At 33.3% G+C, this 17110-nt stretch overlaps 2 protein-coding genes across 4 annotated transcripts; both read right to left on the reverse strand.

Moving 5' to 3' along the window:
- Positions 1-186: 186 nt before the first annotated feature.
- Positions 187-6916, reverse strand: LOC143446224 (isoamyl acetate-hydrolyzing esterase 1 homolog). 2 transcript variants are annotated; one of them, XM_076945767.1, is made up of 5 exons: positions 6133-6916; positions 3949-5931; positions 3266-3451; positions 2508-2600; positions 187-543 (listed from the first exon to the last, which is right to left on the reverse strand). In XM_076945767.1, exons 2-5 carry the CDS (start codon positions 4141-4143, stop codon positions 328-330), a joined length of 690 nt encoding a protein of 229 aa, XP_076801882.1. In that variant the 5' UTR covers positions 4144-5931; positions 6133-6916; the 3' UTR covers positions 187-327. The 2 variants fall into 2 exon arrangements, with proteins under 2 accessions (XP_076801882.1, XP_076801881.1); XM_076945766.1 differs by having other exon boundaries at positions 3949-6916.
- A 566-nt stretch (positions 6917-7482) lies between these two features.
- Positions 7483-16493, reverse strand: LOC143445798 (Golgi-associated PDZ and coiled-coil motif-containing protein-like). Of its 2 annotated transcripts, none has more exons than XM_076945121.1 (8): positions 16238-16493; positions 12871-13041; positions 11849-12024; positions 10497-10647; positions 9423-9518; positions 9157-9321; positions 8941-9080; positions 7483-8777 (listed from the first exon to the last, which is right to left on the reverse strand). In XM_076945121.1, the coding sequence occupies exons 1-8, from the start codon at positions 16454-16456 to the stop codon at positions 8612-8614; spliced, it is 1284 nt and encodes a 427-aa protein (XP_076801236.1). In that variant the 5' UTR covers positions 16457-16493; the 3' UTR covers positions 7483-8611. The 2 variants fall into 2 exon arrangements, with proteins under 2 accessions (XP_076801236.1, XP_076801237.1); XM_076945122.1 differs by lacking the exon at positions 16238-16493 and adding an exon at positions 13201-16228.
- Positions 16494-17110: the final 617 nt, after the last annotated feature.

Here is a 17110-nt window from a genome sequence, read left to right on the forward strand (position 1 = left end):
ATACCGTTGGGCAAAGCGTTCATTCGACCCGGTTAACAGTTCTAAATTTGGCAGTACTATATAACAAATAAAATAATGTCTGATAATCGGAACTTGCACAAAGGCTAGCTAGCTCGTTAGTTAGGGATCGAGCAATGAGGAATCATTGCAGGGTTCAAGTGGTGAAAGACTTTCGTCAGTCCGAGGATAAAGATTAATAATTTATCATTCCATACTGGGTGAACACGAGATTTCTTGGTTAAACTGTCTACAAATTTTCGCTGAGATAAGTTTGTAGTTTGAGGCTTTAAATTCATTTGATTAATATAAAGCAAAACTAATCCACAATTATTTAAAATTGCTTAATTTAAAATCCCTCCATTGTGGTAACATCACAGGCAGGTGTTGTGTAAGTTCACGAACGTGTGGCTCCAAGCACTTTCCTAGTAGCTTGTTGCCTTCATCAGATAAGTGCAGACCGTCACTCAAATACTTGGAGTAGTTGTCAGTTGACATCATTGTTTGCCATAAATCGATATGTCTGCAACCCCTTGCTTTTGCAACCTGGGAAATAAAAGTACAGCTTGAACTTACTATGGTTCTTCTAAAATTGACATGCTCTGTGCACTCGGGTTCTTCATTAATTTCAAAAAACGTAAGCAAAACCTTAACAAAGCAAACCCAGGGTAATCCCAGTTACCCCAATGAGCATTCAGAGGAACCCAAGTTACTCTGCATAACAACTAAACAATATTTTTTGTATACATTATAATTGTTGAAATGTTCTAAAGGTAGAGTACAAGTAACCATTGGCAAATGTAATCAATTGAAAAAGGAGTGTGGCGCATAATGTAAACTACATATATTAACTGAAATGAAAGTTCTGACTCCTAAGTACTCCTCGAGAAGGCTGAGTGTCCTTACCCGAAAGCACATCATTATGATAGCAAACAAAACATCTATTTCAAATAACCCGTGTAGGCAACACGTAACCAAAATGTATGGACGACAGAGCGTTCTCACTTTAGCACGTGTTAATCAAAAGTGAGCCAAAAAAGGTCGCAAGGATAAACAAAAACGTGAAGTAAATAGAAGTTAAATGTTCCCATAAAAATACATAAAATTGTTTTACATTAATTTGGGATAAGCTACTTTGTGTGGCCTTGACCTCCACAGGAGAAACGCAAACAAAACCTTTGTAAGAGAGACCGGTGCAAAGTGAATCACAAATGTTTATTTTCATGTTTTTTCATATACTGTACAGCTTTTCACAGGAACTTCAATTCCGGTGATATAATTGCATCTGACTTGAACTCTATTTGCCTTTACAGAGTAATTTTGCTTATTAAGATATTTTACTTTAAAAATTGATTCACTGTGTACCGGTACACAGTGAATATGGCACACGTATACAGTGAATCAAGACTAGAGTCAGCGTACTTTCTACTTGATGTCACAAATTTCTAAAAATGAGACATACCTTTAGTAATGCGAATAGGCAGTGAACTGTTTATTAAGTTGGGGGTATTTTTGTTAAGTCTTATTGTCAATGGCTTTATTTATACAAAACAAAGCACATCGCATCGTATTATACCTACAACAAAAAAAATGCTAAAATGAAATAAAACATTCAATAATTAAAAAAAAACAAAAGAAAAGCTTCGAAAGAAATGTTCGTTTCAAATCTGCTGTTATTGCTTAACACATAAATTGTTTCTAAGATCACAAGAAGCAGCCATTTGTTTACTGATGCATGATTTACTGTGTACTATTGGCAGTCTGGGAACAAAATAAACTGAAACAACTCTATCTGAAAAAAATTTTGCTTTAGATTTAATTTGTATTTATCCACACCTGTAACCGCAATTTGTAAAGAAGCACAAACTTGAATAAGTTCAAAGATGCGCCAAATATAAGAATTCCAATGCATCAACACGTTTTATAAACAAAAGACTTCACTTGGCGTCGTCTCCCTTTTTTTACTATGGAAATAAAAGTTTTGGATCATCATGTTACAGTGATTTCTATAAAATAATTTTCGTTTTTGATTGGGTAATTCACTGTGTACCCGTGATTCACTGTACTATAGTCTCCCCTAGCGTTGCTTGGCAAAACTGTGTTACCAGTTAAGCATTTCTTTGCAGAGGTATAGGCAGTGAAAGAACAGGTACCAAAAACGATCAAAAAAATGATGTTAAACTTTCCAAGCAGCTGAGTGATATGCTACCACAGAAATATTTGTTCTAGCATATATAATGTTATAATATTTGTTTTTTTCTAACAGGTCTATGTTTATATTTTATTTTAACTTCCAAGGTATTGTCTGAAATTATTGGCGCTACTGAACGTAATGTATTGAAGAGAACCGGGCATCAATTCAATGCATTGCCCAAGGTCATTACAAACATGCCTGTGAAAAAAGATGAAAACAAAGTTATAAAATTAAGTTTGCATAAACAAGCTCACACCCCAGTGGATGAGATCAAAGCTGTTAAAATTTATTATCTAATAAATACAATTGTTATTACCCTTGCTGATGCTTGACCATATGTTTTTGTTACATCATTAGAACGATCAGAGACATTTCCATTTCCCTTTGCAATCGTATTTTGTAGGTGTGCCTGATGAATAAATTATAATACAGTAAATATGTAACAATATTTTTTACCAAAGATAAAGAAAACCTAATGACACTTGATTAAAAGTTTGCTTTGATCACCACAAATCGCATGGTTCTGGCTGAAATTTTTTTGTTTTTTGCTTTAGATATCTTTGTATAACTCAGCTTTTACTTGACCAGTCAGCATTTTTGCTAATTATGAGCAAAATAATTCCCGAAGTTAACCAAGCTTCAAAAAATTTGCTATTATGATTGCATTACGGCTACCCTGCAGTCCTTAATGTTGTAAGATAACCCCATTGTCGATCACAATGTGTATGGACGAATTAATTATTTTATCACTTTTATCAACCTTGTTGAAATGAGCAATGGAAATCCGTTTCAGTTTTGGATAATATTGCACCCTGAGAGTTTAAAGAAACACTAAGGCTATTAACACTACATTTTTGGGTTTTTATATTTCTCTAATGTTCAGCTTTCACAAAAATAGAGGGTTCACAAGTTTTTTGTACACCTGTGCAAAGTGTTGTTTCCTTTTGAAGTCACCATTTTTTCTACTCCCCTTGAGGTAGAAACTTAGGCAAATTCTACTGTACAAATAAGTTTTTGGTTATTTGATTCTTTACTTGTATTTACTCATCAAAGATAACTGTGACATATTCTTACTTTTTCGTCAACAGGAGGTGGTGATATAATAATGATTTTGTCTGCATCGAGGTCCATTTTCTTGAAATTGTCTACGATTTTGTTTAAGTTCATTTCATATCGTTCAACCGGAACATGATGTTCTGAACTATATTCTGGTAGAGCAGCATCATTTGCACCGAAAAATATAGTAGCAAATGCCACATCCTACAATAAAAATAAAACCAGGCGTAAGCAAAAAAAATATTATATTACACATTTTATTACCAATAAATAGGTATTTGGTATCGACTTCACAGCCCTACGTTTTATGCATCCTAATGTGCTTTCCAAAATAGTTATTCATCATCAAGACCAAGTACAGAAACAAGCTGAAAGTTGAAGGAGACTTATGGTGTGCGCTCTCTGGGATTAAATCCCGCATTAAAGAGCTAGTTGCTAAGAAACAGTGTCAACTGTCTCACTGATTCGTGATCAATAAACAAAATGCAATTGCAACATTGCTGTTTGTATTTATTTATAAGTGTAGGGAGGCTTGAAGCGGAGAACATCATTCAAGGGTGTTTCAGTACCAAAAAGGTTATGAAACGCAGTTTTACACAATATGCATTATAATTTTAATTGTTTGCCAATCACTGATCCAGAACAAAACATATTTATCATTATTAAAACTTAAAATATTAATATACTTCAAAGGTACCCACATGAAGAAGATGTTCACTGAGTACGCTTTCTTGAATCTTTACTGCAAAATCAGTATTATATCCTGAAAATCCTCGATTAAAAATATCACATTTTCTTTGTACAAGTTCATGGACATAGGTTTCCCAGCCTCTCGTAAAAGTGGAATACTGGGTAATGGAGTCACCAAACAGAATGATGCGTTTCCAGATAGCCATGATAAAAGTGTTTCAATTATTAAAAGTTTACGTAAAATGATCACAAGTTACTTGATCACCACAAAATATCCTTTTCATCCTAAAGACGATTTAGTAATATATCCATGAACACCAACAAAACATGCACAAAACAAAAGAAGAGAAATTGAGAGTATATGCCTATGATACAATTTGTAAATCATAATTGTATGAAGATTGAACTGGTAAAACATATTTATAGATTTCTCACATTGCTACATTAATAGGAATATGCAAAATATAAAAAATTAAAAAACAAAATAGAAAAATTAAGAAACTTTCTGGCCTATTATATGCTACCAGAACACATTAGGCCAATTAAAACACTTGAGATTTTGCCTGTTTTCTACACAGAGTTCTTTGTTATTCTGACCTTGTCCAAAATGCGACCTCTATAAGATGTAGAAATGTAACAAATTAAAAAGATTGAGATTTAAGAAAATAGAAATAATAGACTTTTACATTTGTGCAATTCTGAATCTGTTAACTTCGTTCTTTTCACTTAAACAAGGTAACAGAGTCAAACTTTCAGTCTGACACCATGTTGACAAGTGAAAAAAATCAACCAGTTTTTTTGTTTATAGGTAATTGTAAAAAATTCTTATTCCATTGACCACACAACCCAAAACTGCAGCCATTCTATATGTCAAATGCACTATGTTCTTTTTCTTTTCCAAATCCTCCCGGTTACAATATGTGACTATTATTGAATAGCCTATGACTTCATTATTTTCAATAAGCAATATCAACATTGATGAAATATTTCACTTTTTCTTAATGCACTAAGAATCACAATTGTATTAAGGATTTAATCTGAGCACAACAATTCAAATAAAATAAACCAAACAAAGACAAATGATTTGGGTGGAAGCCACTGGGTTGTTTCTTTTTTGTAATCATTACTAGCGAAATACCATTCATTAACGGTTTGGGTATGATGACAACAAAGTTGTCTAACTTGACACTGAACTTCTACAAATTGAATTCAACAGTAGTTATCACAAGAATGACAACTGTATAAACTGATTATATTGAAGCTTCTTTAAACGATTACATTTAGACAAAAAATTGGCACAGAATAAAGCTGCTGCTGCTATTTTCTTAATACACGAATGAAAGAATAACTCACGCAATATAGGCAGGCACAACATTTATGTCACGACTTTAAAACAGAAAACAGGATGTCATTGGCACAAAAAAGTCACAAGAAATACTTTCAAACAAGTTTAACATTAGTGAAGCGTAATGAGTGAGCACGACTGGCTTCATTCAGTTAGCCATAATGATTGGCTAAATTACGATGAGAATTGAAGAAAATTTATCCGACCCACAAATGTTTTTGATACAGTGTCAGATAAATTTGTAGTTACAAGTACTACCCAAGATATGGATGGGAAAAAGATTGAATAGGTAGGCCTACACACCTGGCAAGCCGTCGCACGCCTGAGTTAGCAAGTATGGACAACAAAGATCTCGGTGAATCCAGCCATGAAATAACCTACCGACCAGGTCCACGAATCACGAACCCCAACATTTTTTCTCATGGCACATATCCTTCAGTCTTTAGTTTATAGACGTAGGTCTCTCTTTCGGTTAATGTTAATCATGCTCCCAAAACGTTTGGGACGTGATACTTCAGGACTACTTTTTGAGGATCGTGCCCAAAACTATTTGTCGACCTTTGCTTTAAAGCAGTGGTTCTTAACCTTTTTTCCCCCAGCGCCCCTTTTCAGAGGTTTCCATAGTCTGCTGCCCACCATAATGAAAGGGCTGTGTTAAAAATGATGAGTGTTTAGTGAAAAGACCGGCTTAATCGCCAATCCGGTTGCCTTGTATTTGGGAGAAGCGATATTATTTAATATATTAATAAGAGTAATAATAACAGCAATAATAATAACAGAAATAATAAGAGAATGGTTGATATAGAAAAATACACATTAATAAAGCAGGAAAAATGTATTTAATGGCTACCTTGGGCCTGGTGAGAACTTGCCAACTTAAGTATATCTGGTTCAATATTTGATAAAAAGAGCCTCAGATCACCCTTTTTACTTATTTTCAATCTATTTCTCTGCTTAGTTAAGAGTTGCAAGACCGAACTGAATCCCTTCTCTGTAGACTGAACTGAGCTAAGGCTTACTGTCTTGGCAATGAAATTGCGTTGACTTGCTGTTAACTAACTCTTCGGATTCTATGTTTAATGTTACGTCATAAACGAAATGCTGGCCTAAATAAAAAAAATAAAAACGTTCATAAACGGTACTCTTGGTAGCCTTTGCAATTTTTTTGGAATTTTACGATTCGACTAGAAGAGCCACAAAAAACATGCCGGTGAGCCGCAATTTGACCACCTATACAAAGCAAGAGTATACATTGATCTTGATCTAGCAGAACTACTAAAGCAAATTTGCAGTGAGGTAAATATCGTTTCACCTTCTGAATATAACGCCCCCTATAGCGCCCCCTGAGTTTTCCGCCCCTCTAAAAATCAAAAGCGCCACCTAGGGGCCGGTAGCGCCCAGGTTAAGAACCACTGCTTTAAAGTATACAGTATACTTTATAACAAAATTGCAACCAGCTAGCCTAAACCAAAATTAATACAAAACACAAGTCGTGCAAAAAATCGGTCACATTGTTATCTCGATAAATGGGAAGAAAACATGGTCACAAACCCCTATACGTCTATCTTTAATGCTTTATAATGGACAATATCTAGCATATTACTCGTCTAATACCTATTATGTTATCTGTTGTGTTTTTTTCTGCGTTAAGTTTGAAGAAAATTGCAAAGGAAAACATGAAGGATGCAATTGGGGAGTTTCCCTCTTAAAATGCCAAGATTATAAATATCTTATATATATATATATATACCCTGTATATATCTAAAAACAAATTCTTTCATTTTTTTCATTCGTTTTAGTTTTTGCAGTTATTGTGCATGTCGAAAAACTGTGCCCCCGTTCGCATTTTTACGTTCTTAACAACAACCATGTACTGCAAATTGGTGGAATAAATCGGGTAAATGACAAGGTTTAGAGCGCAAAAACGTGCATATTGCAATATTAGCAAGTTAATGTTTATTTTTTTCTCTTCACACTTTTGCTCCTAATTTTCATAACACACGGAATTTCATAAATGGCAGCTGATTAAGTCGACTAATGATAATTATAGCACAGGTCAATTTTCAAATCCATTAATTGGCCAAAAACCCGACTGCGATTAAATGGAAAAAAAGCCAATAATTAAGTACCATTACTATCTGAAGCTGAAGGAACTTGCTTACTAAAATGAGTTCATGCATGGCAAACATGACGGCAGAAATCAGTTTCCATCTGTATTCATATTCCACGGTCACACTCCAAATAGTACTGCATTTGCAAATATTACGTGAAACCAGTAACTGCAACATATATGAGACAAGTCTGGACATAGTGTCAGGAGGTGGTAAGGAGTTTTGTTATTACTGTAATTAAAACAGTGGATAGATGACAACGAAAATGATTAACCCTAAACCGAACGAGAATACAAGAATCTAAGAATAAAATATCAAAACCACACTACACATGTATGTCATTCTGGTACGTTGTACCATTGCTGGTTAACTACTGCATAAGAGATGCGGGTGGATATTACGATACGGTTTTTACAAAGCACAAAATAATATGCCATTTAGCAACAAGAAAGTACAGAAAAAAGGGAATAAATAAATATTACAAATGACTATACGCTCTGTATGCAAATGTTACAATAATCTCTAATTACACAAAATGTGAATATCAATTAAAATAGCGCATATGCATTATAACAAGCATAATATTATCTGGACAATAATAATATCCTGACACAGTGTTTATGCTCGATTTCTAAAGCCCTCTTTATACTGACACTATGTCGGCAACGCAAGGATGCATGGACATCAAGCCAATAGGAAGCATGTTGCTGCTTGGCAGCCTCTCACAAAACAACAAACAGTAAACAGCAATCATTGCAAAAACATCACCAGTTTGGTGTGGACAGCACCAAAACATGTCATGTGTTTACTATCAAGTGATTAACATGGATACTAAAAGCTTGTGCGTAGCATGTCTGAAGAAATGTGTATTGTAAGGAAGTATACATGTGATGATGTGAAAGTAATTTGGATATAATCACATAGGGAAGACTTCTAATTTGTCACCATGAAATGAACAGAAAATAAATGAAAAAGGAACTGCTGAATTTCGGGTTTTGTTGAATAACCAAGATAATAAAACTTATATGGACCACCCAATATATAAGTCTTGTTGATGTTTTTGCACTTCTAGTACATGGACAGCCCAAAAACAAATTCTGCTGTAATAACCGGCATATGTTATCTTGTCACCTCACATCTTCACAGCGTTAAAAATTGCATATTCACACCTTGGCATCTGGATTAAAGAAAGAAAACTGTATTCTTCATTCCTTTATTCTACCTATCCGACTCAGAAGAACGTGAAACAGAGCCATGTGAATCAGTTAGCTTAGGTAATGTTACTAAGGAGTTTTCATTTGTGGAAAGTGTCACACTTTCATCAGATATTGAGGCCGATCTGTTTCTAGCCACTGTGTCAGATGGAGATGACTGTTGCATGGTTCTATAAGAAAAATATTGAATTTTAATAACGCATAACTGTGTGCTTTCATACGACATGAAGTGATAAAGTTGCGAAATTATTGGTAGCATCAGTTGATAAAAAAAACTTGCATAAAGGTTAATTTAAAATACATAACTGTTAGTATGCACAGTACTTTACTTACTGTTCTTGATTATTTGTGTGGGCATCCTCAATGTGAGCAGCATCATTTTCACCTGCCACTTCAACACCATATGTCAACTCTTCCTCATCAACATCTTCGTCAGCATTTACATAGACAACTTCTAAAGTTAGGGTGTCCAACTAAAACAAGACATTTAAAAATGCGAGTGCATAATAATCGATGGTATCAATTTTAAACAAAAGCGAATATATGTACCTGCTGGGACAACAACGCAACAGCTTCTTGATGTTTAACATGTCGTAAGTCATGACCATTAACAGACAAAACTGCATCACCGACATAAAGACCTCCATTTCGATCTACAACAGCTCCATCGTGAATTTCAGAAATAAGAACAGGAACACCATGCTCTCTTCCGCCCTTGCATATAAACACTTCACATGTCATCCGTGGAGAAATATTTTTATTAAGAAGTTATCCAATGTATATCTTATATCTTCACACATACAAACTCCACTTACGGTAATTGAAATTCCTAAACCTTCTTCAGGAGACTTTTTAACAACAACTTGCCGCACTTCACCAACGCCATGTCGACGGTGATCGAGAGATTTTTCCTTAATATGTTAAATAGATTATTTATACACTGAAAACTTTGCTGTTCATGAAATTTTGACAACGGAAAGGTTTTTTGGAAGGGGTCAGTTTAATAGTTCATGTTTTTACAAATCAGCGACCCCAAATTAGCCTAACATCGTTGTCAAACCTTTGGCATAAAAAATCGTGTTGACCAGTGTTATAAACCATGGTTAGCAATCATAATATGTATATAATTAAGATATGCTTATAAAATAAAAATGTGTCCAGCATCAAGCAATATCTAAACATTTAGATTTTATAATATTCAAGTAAGTTGCAGGTTACAAATAAAGCAATATGGCAAAATAATTAAAAAAATTATAATTATGTTCTATGGTAAGTAAATACTTGGAACTAGAAATCTCCTAAAAAAACAATTACTCGAGTTGATATAAACCTGAATATCAAAGTTTTAACACGAATGGACCTTGAACCTATTTGTGAGATGACTAAATGAAACAAAATGCAAATAACTTGTTTTATTTAGGATGCAACATACTGTAATAAAAGTGCTTGATAAATCTTTTTCATGACCCTATAGTTTATTGGATTTTGAAAACATGTTTTCGCTTGTTGAAAAAAAGATTAGCAACATGGATTTAATAATTAGTCTTTCTTTTACCGATATATTTTGTCTTTGCTCCTTGTCAATTTTGACAAGTGTATCAATATATTTGAGTTTGCATAGGTGTTAATATTCATGTTTGCACAAATCTTGCAATAATTCACAATTCTGCAAACCTATTCAGGCTTGTATTGTTACATCCTCATTAAAAATAGAAACAATCGGTTTATTAGGTGTACCAACAATGCCATTTTGCATATTGTTATCAAACTGCCACAATAAGTACAGCAGAAGTAATTGTCTACCTGCTACCTGATTGAGAAAACAAAGAAACAACTGTAATGTCTACAATACATTATATTACAACAACTGCAATGACATATCTGAATACCTGTTGTGGATAAGGCAACTTAGTAGCTCGTCTGCAAGCTTTTATTACAGTTTTGTGTCTATGAAGATGAATTTCAGCTTCAAGCTGATGCCACATCTTCTCAAAGTTTGGTGGCTTTATTTTTCTGCCAAGCAACTGAATCTGCTGTATCCTGAAGACAGTAATTATTGGTAGTTTGATGAAAATGATGACGGATGTTACGGTATATAGGACCTTTAGAAGTAACATACCATAACTTGTATGTTAAGCAACCGCAGAAATAAACTAGCACAATTAATCTACTTTCTAAAATTATAAAAAACAAACTAGTAGTTGGCTGGCTTTTATCCACCTACATTTAAAGTAAATATATTTACTAAGGTGATAGGATCTAAACTAAAAGACTTCACAGTAAAATAAATTTATCTCATTCATTTGGTCACTTGATTACTCTTCACAGAAATTTTTATATTTGTATTTAAAAGAACAATAAAATTACTTTTCAATCCATATTTTAACAAACGCTACGGCGCCTTTTTCATCGCCAAGTAAGACGAGACTATGAACGAATTAAACTTCGAAACGAAATAAAATTATTATTGATTATGTACTCATGTTTGCATTCCGATAAGCCCTGAATGGTAAACTACTCAAAAGTCAGACAGTGGCCTACTGGAGAAGTAAGCCTATAAGCCTACAACAAACAAGTTGTTTTATTATAAATGATTTTTTTATCGTTGTTATGCAACGAAGTAAAAACTTGATGGACAAGGAAAGCCTAGTCAAATTTATACAAAAGAAAGATAAATTCAGGTAGGCCTGTTTTAGGATAGAAATTAACTAAAAAAGCTATGTTATGGTAGATACTGGACTCCCTTTTGTGTGCAAAAGGTCAATTAAGTTTGAAATTTTTAAGAATGGAGAAACACCTCCCAACAAATGTTTAAAAATTAACATGGCCATTTACTGCACAATGTGCATTTGTATGTACATACTATTTTGATCAAAAATAAAAGTTTAGTAGAAAATAGTTTATATCTCAAAATTTATGGTCATCAGGAATAGGATTACATAACATGATTTTTGTTGTGTAGATGGAGGTTAAATGTAATAGAATTTGTTTACATTAGTACTAACTTGGACAACACCACTGGGATCAAAATTTTCTATTCATAATAACACTAATTGGGTAGTATGATACACCCTGTCCATAAAATTTTAGAAAAAGATAGCTTTTCCAAACATTTACATCAAATTATGTAATCAGTGTGTCAACTAAATGTATGACTAAAAACATGTGATTACTAACTAGAAACGTGATATGGCATATTACAGAAAGTTAATGAGAATGTCATTGCACATCATTTACATACCTTCCAGCAAGTTCCTTATCAAGATATTTTGCAGCAAGTCGAGCCCCATATAATTCACTTTCCAGGGCAGCAATACGCTTACTAAGAGCAAGATTTTCCTGTTTCAGCGTAAATACCTCTTCCTTGAGCAATGCTTGACCTCTTATCTCACTTCTAAATTCCTCCATCTCATTATCCTTTAAAAAGAAATAAAATCCATAAGAAACAACTAAAAATACATCCAGATTTTTTTATCCATCATACAGGCACATCCACGATATTCGAGGATATCTGCAAGATACATATGCAAAAATGAGTATCAGAGTAAAATGAAGTGTTATTGTCGAACAGGTATTATTATTAGGTTTCCATTTAAAAAAACATATATGGATTAAGCAATTTAAATGAAAATATAACAGTTTAAATGTGTCAATAACTAGATATCATATCAATTTTATAAAACTGCTACTGTTGCGGTTTTGGATATGACCATTCAATAGCCATTGTCATAAAAAAAGTCATACATACAATCAGCTAGTCGATGTATTACTGCAACGAGTGCAATTCCTGTTTCAGGAAACTAATAATATACAGCAGCTGTGATCTGATTTGTTTGTTTTCAAGCTATAAGGCAGTTTATCTACAACAGACGACATACTAAGTCCAACTTTCTGGCTGAAATAAGTGCATGCATGACTAAGTACACACAGTATTTACTGCTTTCTTAATTATCTAAGTGATCAGAACAGTGGCTGGCAATTTATGAAATAGGTCAAATAAAAACTAAAAAGATTTAAAAAGTTGGTTAAACTTTAATGTAGGTATAATAGAATGTTAGAAAACTTTCAATAAATTAATTTTTAACACAACTTAATTTCAAAGTGTAAATAAGTGATTGCCTGTAACACTCTCCAATCATAAAATCAGTTACAACTTATCCTTACCACTGAAAAAAATAAATGAAATCAATTTCAAAAATGTTAATAGATATATATTTGGTTTATTGTCATGCATATACAATTGCTTTGTTATATTTAACTTACTAATTTCTCTTTGATTCCAGCTGAATCTACATCAACGCCTCCATTCCTAACTGAATGAAGTTGAAGTTGTAATGCATGCAGCTGTCGAACCAAACTTGAAGTCTCATGCTGTGCTGTCTCGAAGTCTGCTCTTGCAGTTAATAATTCTTCTCTCATGTTAACAGCCTCCGCCTGAAAACATATGTTTGTTCTACATAAAAAAAATATTTATATTTAACTGAAAATTCACACTGATTGATGTGTGATAAGTATATATATGAATATCTATGAAAAGTTTCTTCATCTTCCATACATCTTTTTCAACTGACAAAGAAAATGTTAGCACATTACCTTAATGCTATTGAAGTTGTGCTGAATTCAACACAAATATGAACAATTTACATGAATATTAACCCATTAACTGTTATTCTCAGATATAAATCTTGGGGGTAGTTAAAGACAAATCACTGCAATGTATGAAGTAAGAAAACAGTAGCAAAACTTGTAACTATGAAGACAAGATAACCTTAAACCACAGAACTTGTTTTAGCACTTGCCACTCAGTTTAATATTTTAGTTGAATTCATAAAGATGTTTTGTAATTATGTAAAAACGAAAAGAGGGTAATATGTAGATGTTGGTAGTTCTTAACCTGGGGTAAATGTCATCTATCCATGGGGTGATTGGCTTATTCAACAGTTAAAATTAACTCCTCCAAAGATAAAATAGTCACAGTATTAAACTACTTAATAACGAAAACATTTTTTATTTAGTTTATAACAGTTTTGTTATCGTTTATCACCTTTTTTACATTTTTCTAACAAATTAAATTTTCAAACAATAGGTAGCTATATGTCCATTGCTGATGTTAGAAGGGGTAAACCTTACTATCAAAAATAAGCTTAGGGCCTTGGGGGTAAATAAGATGAAAAAGTCAAGAACTCCTCATATATGCTGTGACGGCCTCTAAGTTTGAAGGCTTAAACATGATTTCTGATCCCTTGAATATTAACCAACTTTAATAAAAGCATAATGAGCAAAGTATGATTTGCACAAATAGCAAAATCTATTTGAATTCATCTTTTTACCAATTTAAATCTTCAATCTGGCACATCTTTAACTTTTTTATGACAAGGTGCAAAGTGAAATCTTATTATCAAAATAAATATTGTTAACACCTTCTGGTAAAGATTATCATTTATCAGTGCTTGGTAATATCTATACCAGTCTACACTTGGTGTAAAATCTCATAGACAAAGAGTCATAATACAAAATGGAATAAATGCATATCAATTACATTTCTAACCAATTGAATTAAATTATTACAAACAGAGAAGTTATTCATAGCATAGGCGCTAACTCAGGGAGTGTGAGCGTGCACGGCACACCCAGACTTTGGCAAGATGTTGCGTTTTTTGAAATCTTAAGAACCGTTAAAATGCTCGAAGTTTCTCTGAATTAAATTTTTAATAATCTCTGACTGGTTTCTTATCGTCTCAATGTAAGCACAAAGCTTCATTTCTGGAAATCCTTTTGTAGCCTATAGCCCTATAACGTGGTATAAAGACCTGTTTAAGCATAAACTATTTGTATATTTTTACTTAATAAAACCGTGTGGAAATGTGTTTTAAGCATAACAAAATTTGTTTATTTTTGGCAAAGTCTGAATTGTTTTTAGTTTTTTGTTCATTAATGGACACTTTTAATTGTGGGTTAAAAATTATGCCGTGAAATTCTACAATTGCGTCTACATGTACTTTGACGACCCGCCCGCTATAACATACTGCTTGTCCTTATTTTGAACCCTGCAACTTGCAGCGTATTCAGGGTGGTTTGTTCTCTTCGTCTCTTTCTTCTCGAGCTTGTTCTTCTCTTTAACTCTTTGGCAAACGTTATGTTTTCTGCAAAAGGCACTTTGAGAGAAAGATGCTAAATTAAATCCGGGAGCTTGCAGTTTGAACCTTATTTTATATCTATCGTTTATTTTTAGTTATTTAGAACAAAGTATTGTTGTCTCAAAGTAATAAAATATATTATTTTGTTCAACGTTGAAAATATGGGATTAACATAGATACGTTTTTGTTTTGTGAAAGCGATAATTAAGCCTATTTTGCGATGGGTATGTTCACTCAATCTGTTCTCATAGATAGGGTCATTTACCATTGTTGTGTCAGGTGTCCACATGAAAATGTTTCAATTACGTTGAGTGTATTCAATCGTCAACAATGTACATTCTAATAAGCATTAATGCATACATACTTTGTCGTGTATTCGTCTTTAAAATAATGTAGTAGTACCAATTTTCTCAATAAAAAAGAGTACAACTTACAATATATCCTCAAAATTGTCTAATTTTTTTCTGAAGAAAAGTTTACGCTTTTCGCTTATCAAATCTAAGCAACAAGGAACATCTTACGATAACGTTTTTACGCCATTTGAAAGGAACATTTAGAGTAATTTTGGCAATTACTTAACCGTAAATCTAGGCATGCTCTGCTTTTGTGCATGGGGTAAGTTACTTACGTGACATAACACCGCACGCCCGCTTATACTATGACCTTAGAAAAAGCTCATTTTAAGCTGAACTTGCTATACATTTAAGTTGTTGTCTTCCAAGCAATATACAATCCTGACACTTTTTTCAGCCTGTTTTGTACACTATTTTAGTGCACATGTAACTTAATCTGACCGACAAAACAATTTTTGCAAAATTTTGCTATGAACAAGTGATATCATTTATGACGGCAATGTGATGTCCTAGGCCTAATCGTCCAGGTCAATTGAGGAGCAATACAGTCTATTAAATTCCTCCAATTCAAAAAAGTGTGAAAGTTTTGTTCTGTGTTATTTTTATTTTAATACATTTGTTTTTCTACCTGACAATAAAGTTCTGTTTTTCACCAGTTGAGCCTTATATTCGATGATTATTATGCCTGGTGGCAATCATAGTATATTTCTTTAGAATGTTACCATACAGTGAGTATAAACAGGTTAAAAAGCTAAATAGCTATGTATAGTGTGAATAAAATTGACCCACAGAGTAGGTTCTGTATGTAACGTAATTCAGTGATTTCCTAACGGTGCGTCGCAGAAAGTTGGTAGGGGTACTGCAAAGCTATCTCGAAGTTTCAGGTTCTTTCAGAAAAGCATTCAATTTAGTAGCAGGCTTAAGGGAAATCAATTTCCAGGATTGTTTTATGTCACAATGCATTATGTCATAGTTAGTGTGCTGCCATGATTTCAAACCTTTACAAAAGGAGCTGCATCAAAATTTGTTTGGAAACCACTGACGTATTTATGCCAAATGTTCAGACTTTTTTATGTAATTACTTTAGGTAAGCTTCAAACTATTTTCAGTTACACACAACACTAGTTACAAAACTCTCACTTCCAGCTTCGCATTTTTCTGTGCAGTGGACTGAGTTTTGTGACATAGCTGTGAAAAACAAGAGCTCAATGTATTCATTTTGTCTCTGGCTTCAACAATAATCTCTTCTGTTTCTTCATATTCTGTGTCACTCAGCAGTACATCAAGATCAACAAATGCTTTGTCAAATTCTTTTTCAAGAAGATCCAATGAATGGAATATAGCAGCAGTTGCAGCCATTACTTAAGTTTGCTCTTTTAACAACAAAATTAAACAGTTTACAAAATAATTGTAATGATATCACGTAAAACTAACACTTGCTACCTTGGTATACTATAAACATTTAGAAGAATTTTTATTGCCAGATTTTTTTCCCAAAATTTTACTTGAGTTAATCTTGAAACGGTGAAAAACTTTTATATACCAGGTGCAAGTGCAAAATGTTCATTTCGTAGAATTTCAATAACTTTGGGTGGTGGACCAGAGCGGAAAGTGTGGGACACACGACACATGCACGACACCAAACCAAGCAAAGTTGGTAGTTATTCATAATAAATAAACAAAATATTAAGGCTTCAGTGCGCATTACACCAAAATCTGTCTTTGCACGCATGATTTCTCATTGAAAACTGCCATGCTTTCCAGTCAGCCCAACTGGAAAGTTTATAAAGATGCACTAGATTTCTCTCAGTGCAAAAAGTTGGCTCATGAGATAATTTTCATAATATGTGCAAGATTGCCAAATTATTGTCAAACGTGATAAATTGGGCACAGACAGATTTGTCCACAAAAAATGCGCACCGGTCATTGTAAAAATCAAACAAAAAATAAATTATCGTCTTTTATGTCCTTTTGTTGACCTATCTTTCATCTAACCATGTGCTAAAGATAAGC

This window comes from Clavelina lepadiformis, chromosome 2 (assembly GCF_947623445.1).
Source record: "Clavelina lepadiformis chromosome 2, kaClaLepa1.1, whole genome shotgun sequence".
Taxonomy (NCBI): Eukaryota; Metazoa; Chordata; class Ascidiacea; order Aplousobranchia; family Clavelinidae; genus Clavelina; species Clavelina lepadiformis.

Bases quoted from the DNA above. Each gene is read 5' to 3' on its own strand.
- LOC143446224 (XM_076945767.1), bottom strand. From the start codon at position 4,143: ATGGCTATCTGGAAACGCATCATTCTGTTTGGTGACTCCATTACCCAG. The intron at 3,452-3,948 runs GTGGGTACCTTT...TTTTTATTGTAG, and splicing joins TCAGTGAACATCTTCTTCAT to GATGTGGCATTTGCTACTAT. The intron at 2,601-3,265 runs GTAAGAATATGT...TTTATTCATCAG, and splicing joins CACCTCCTGTTGACGAAAAA to GCACACCTACAAAATACGAT.
- LOC143445798 (XM_076945121.1), bottom strand. From the start codon at position 16,456: ATGGCTGCAACTGCTGCTATATTCCATTCATTGGATCTTCTTGAAAAA. The intron at 13,042-16,237 runs GTGAGAGTTTTG...ATATGTTTTCAG, and splicing joins AGAAAAATGCGAAGCTGGAA to GCGGAGGCTGTTAACATGAG. The intron at 9,519-10,496 runs GTATTCAGATAT...TAACATATTAAG, and splicing joins AGTTGCCTTATCCACAACAG to GAAAAATCTCTCGATCACCG.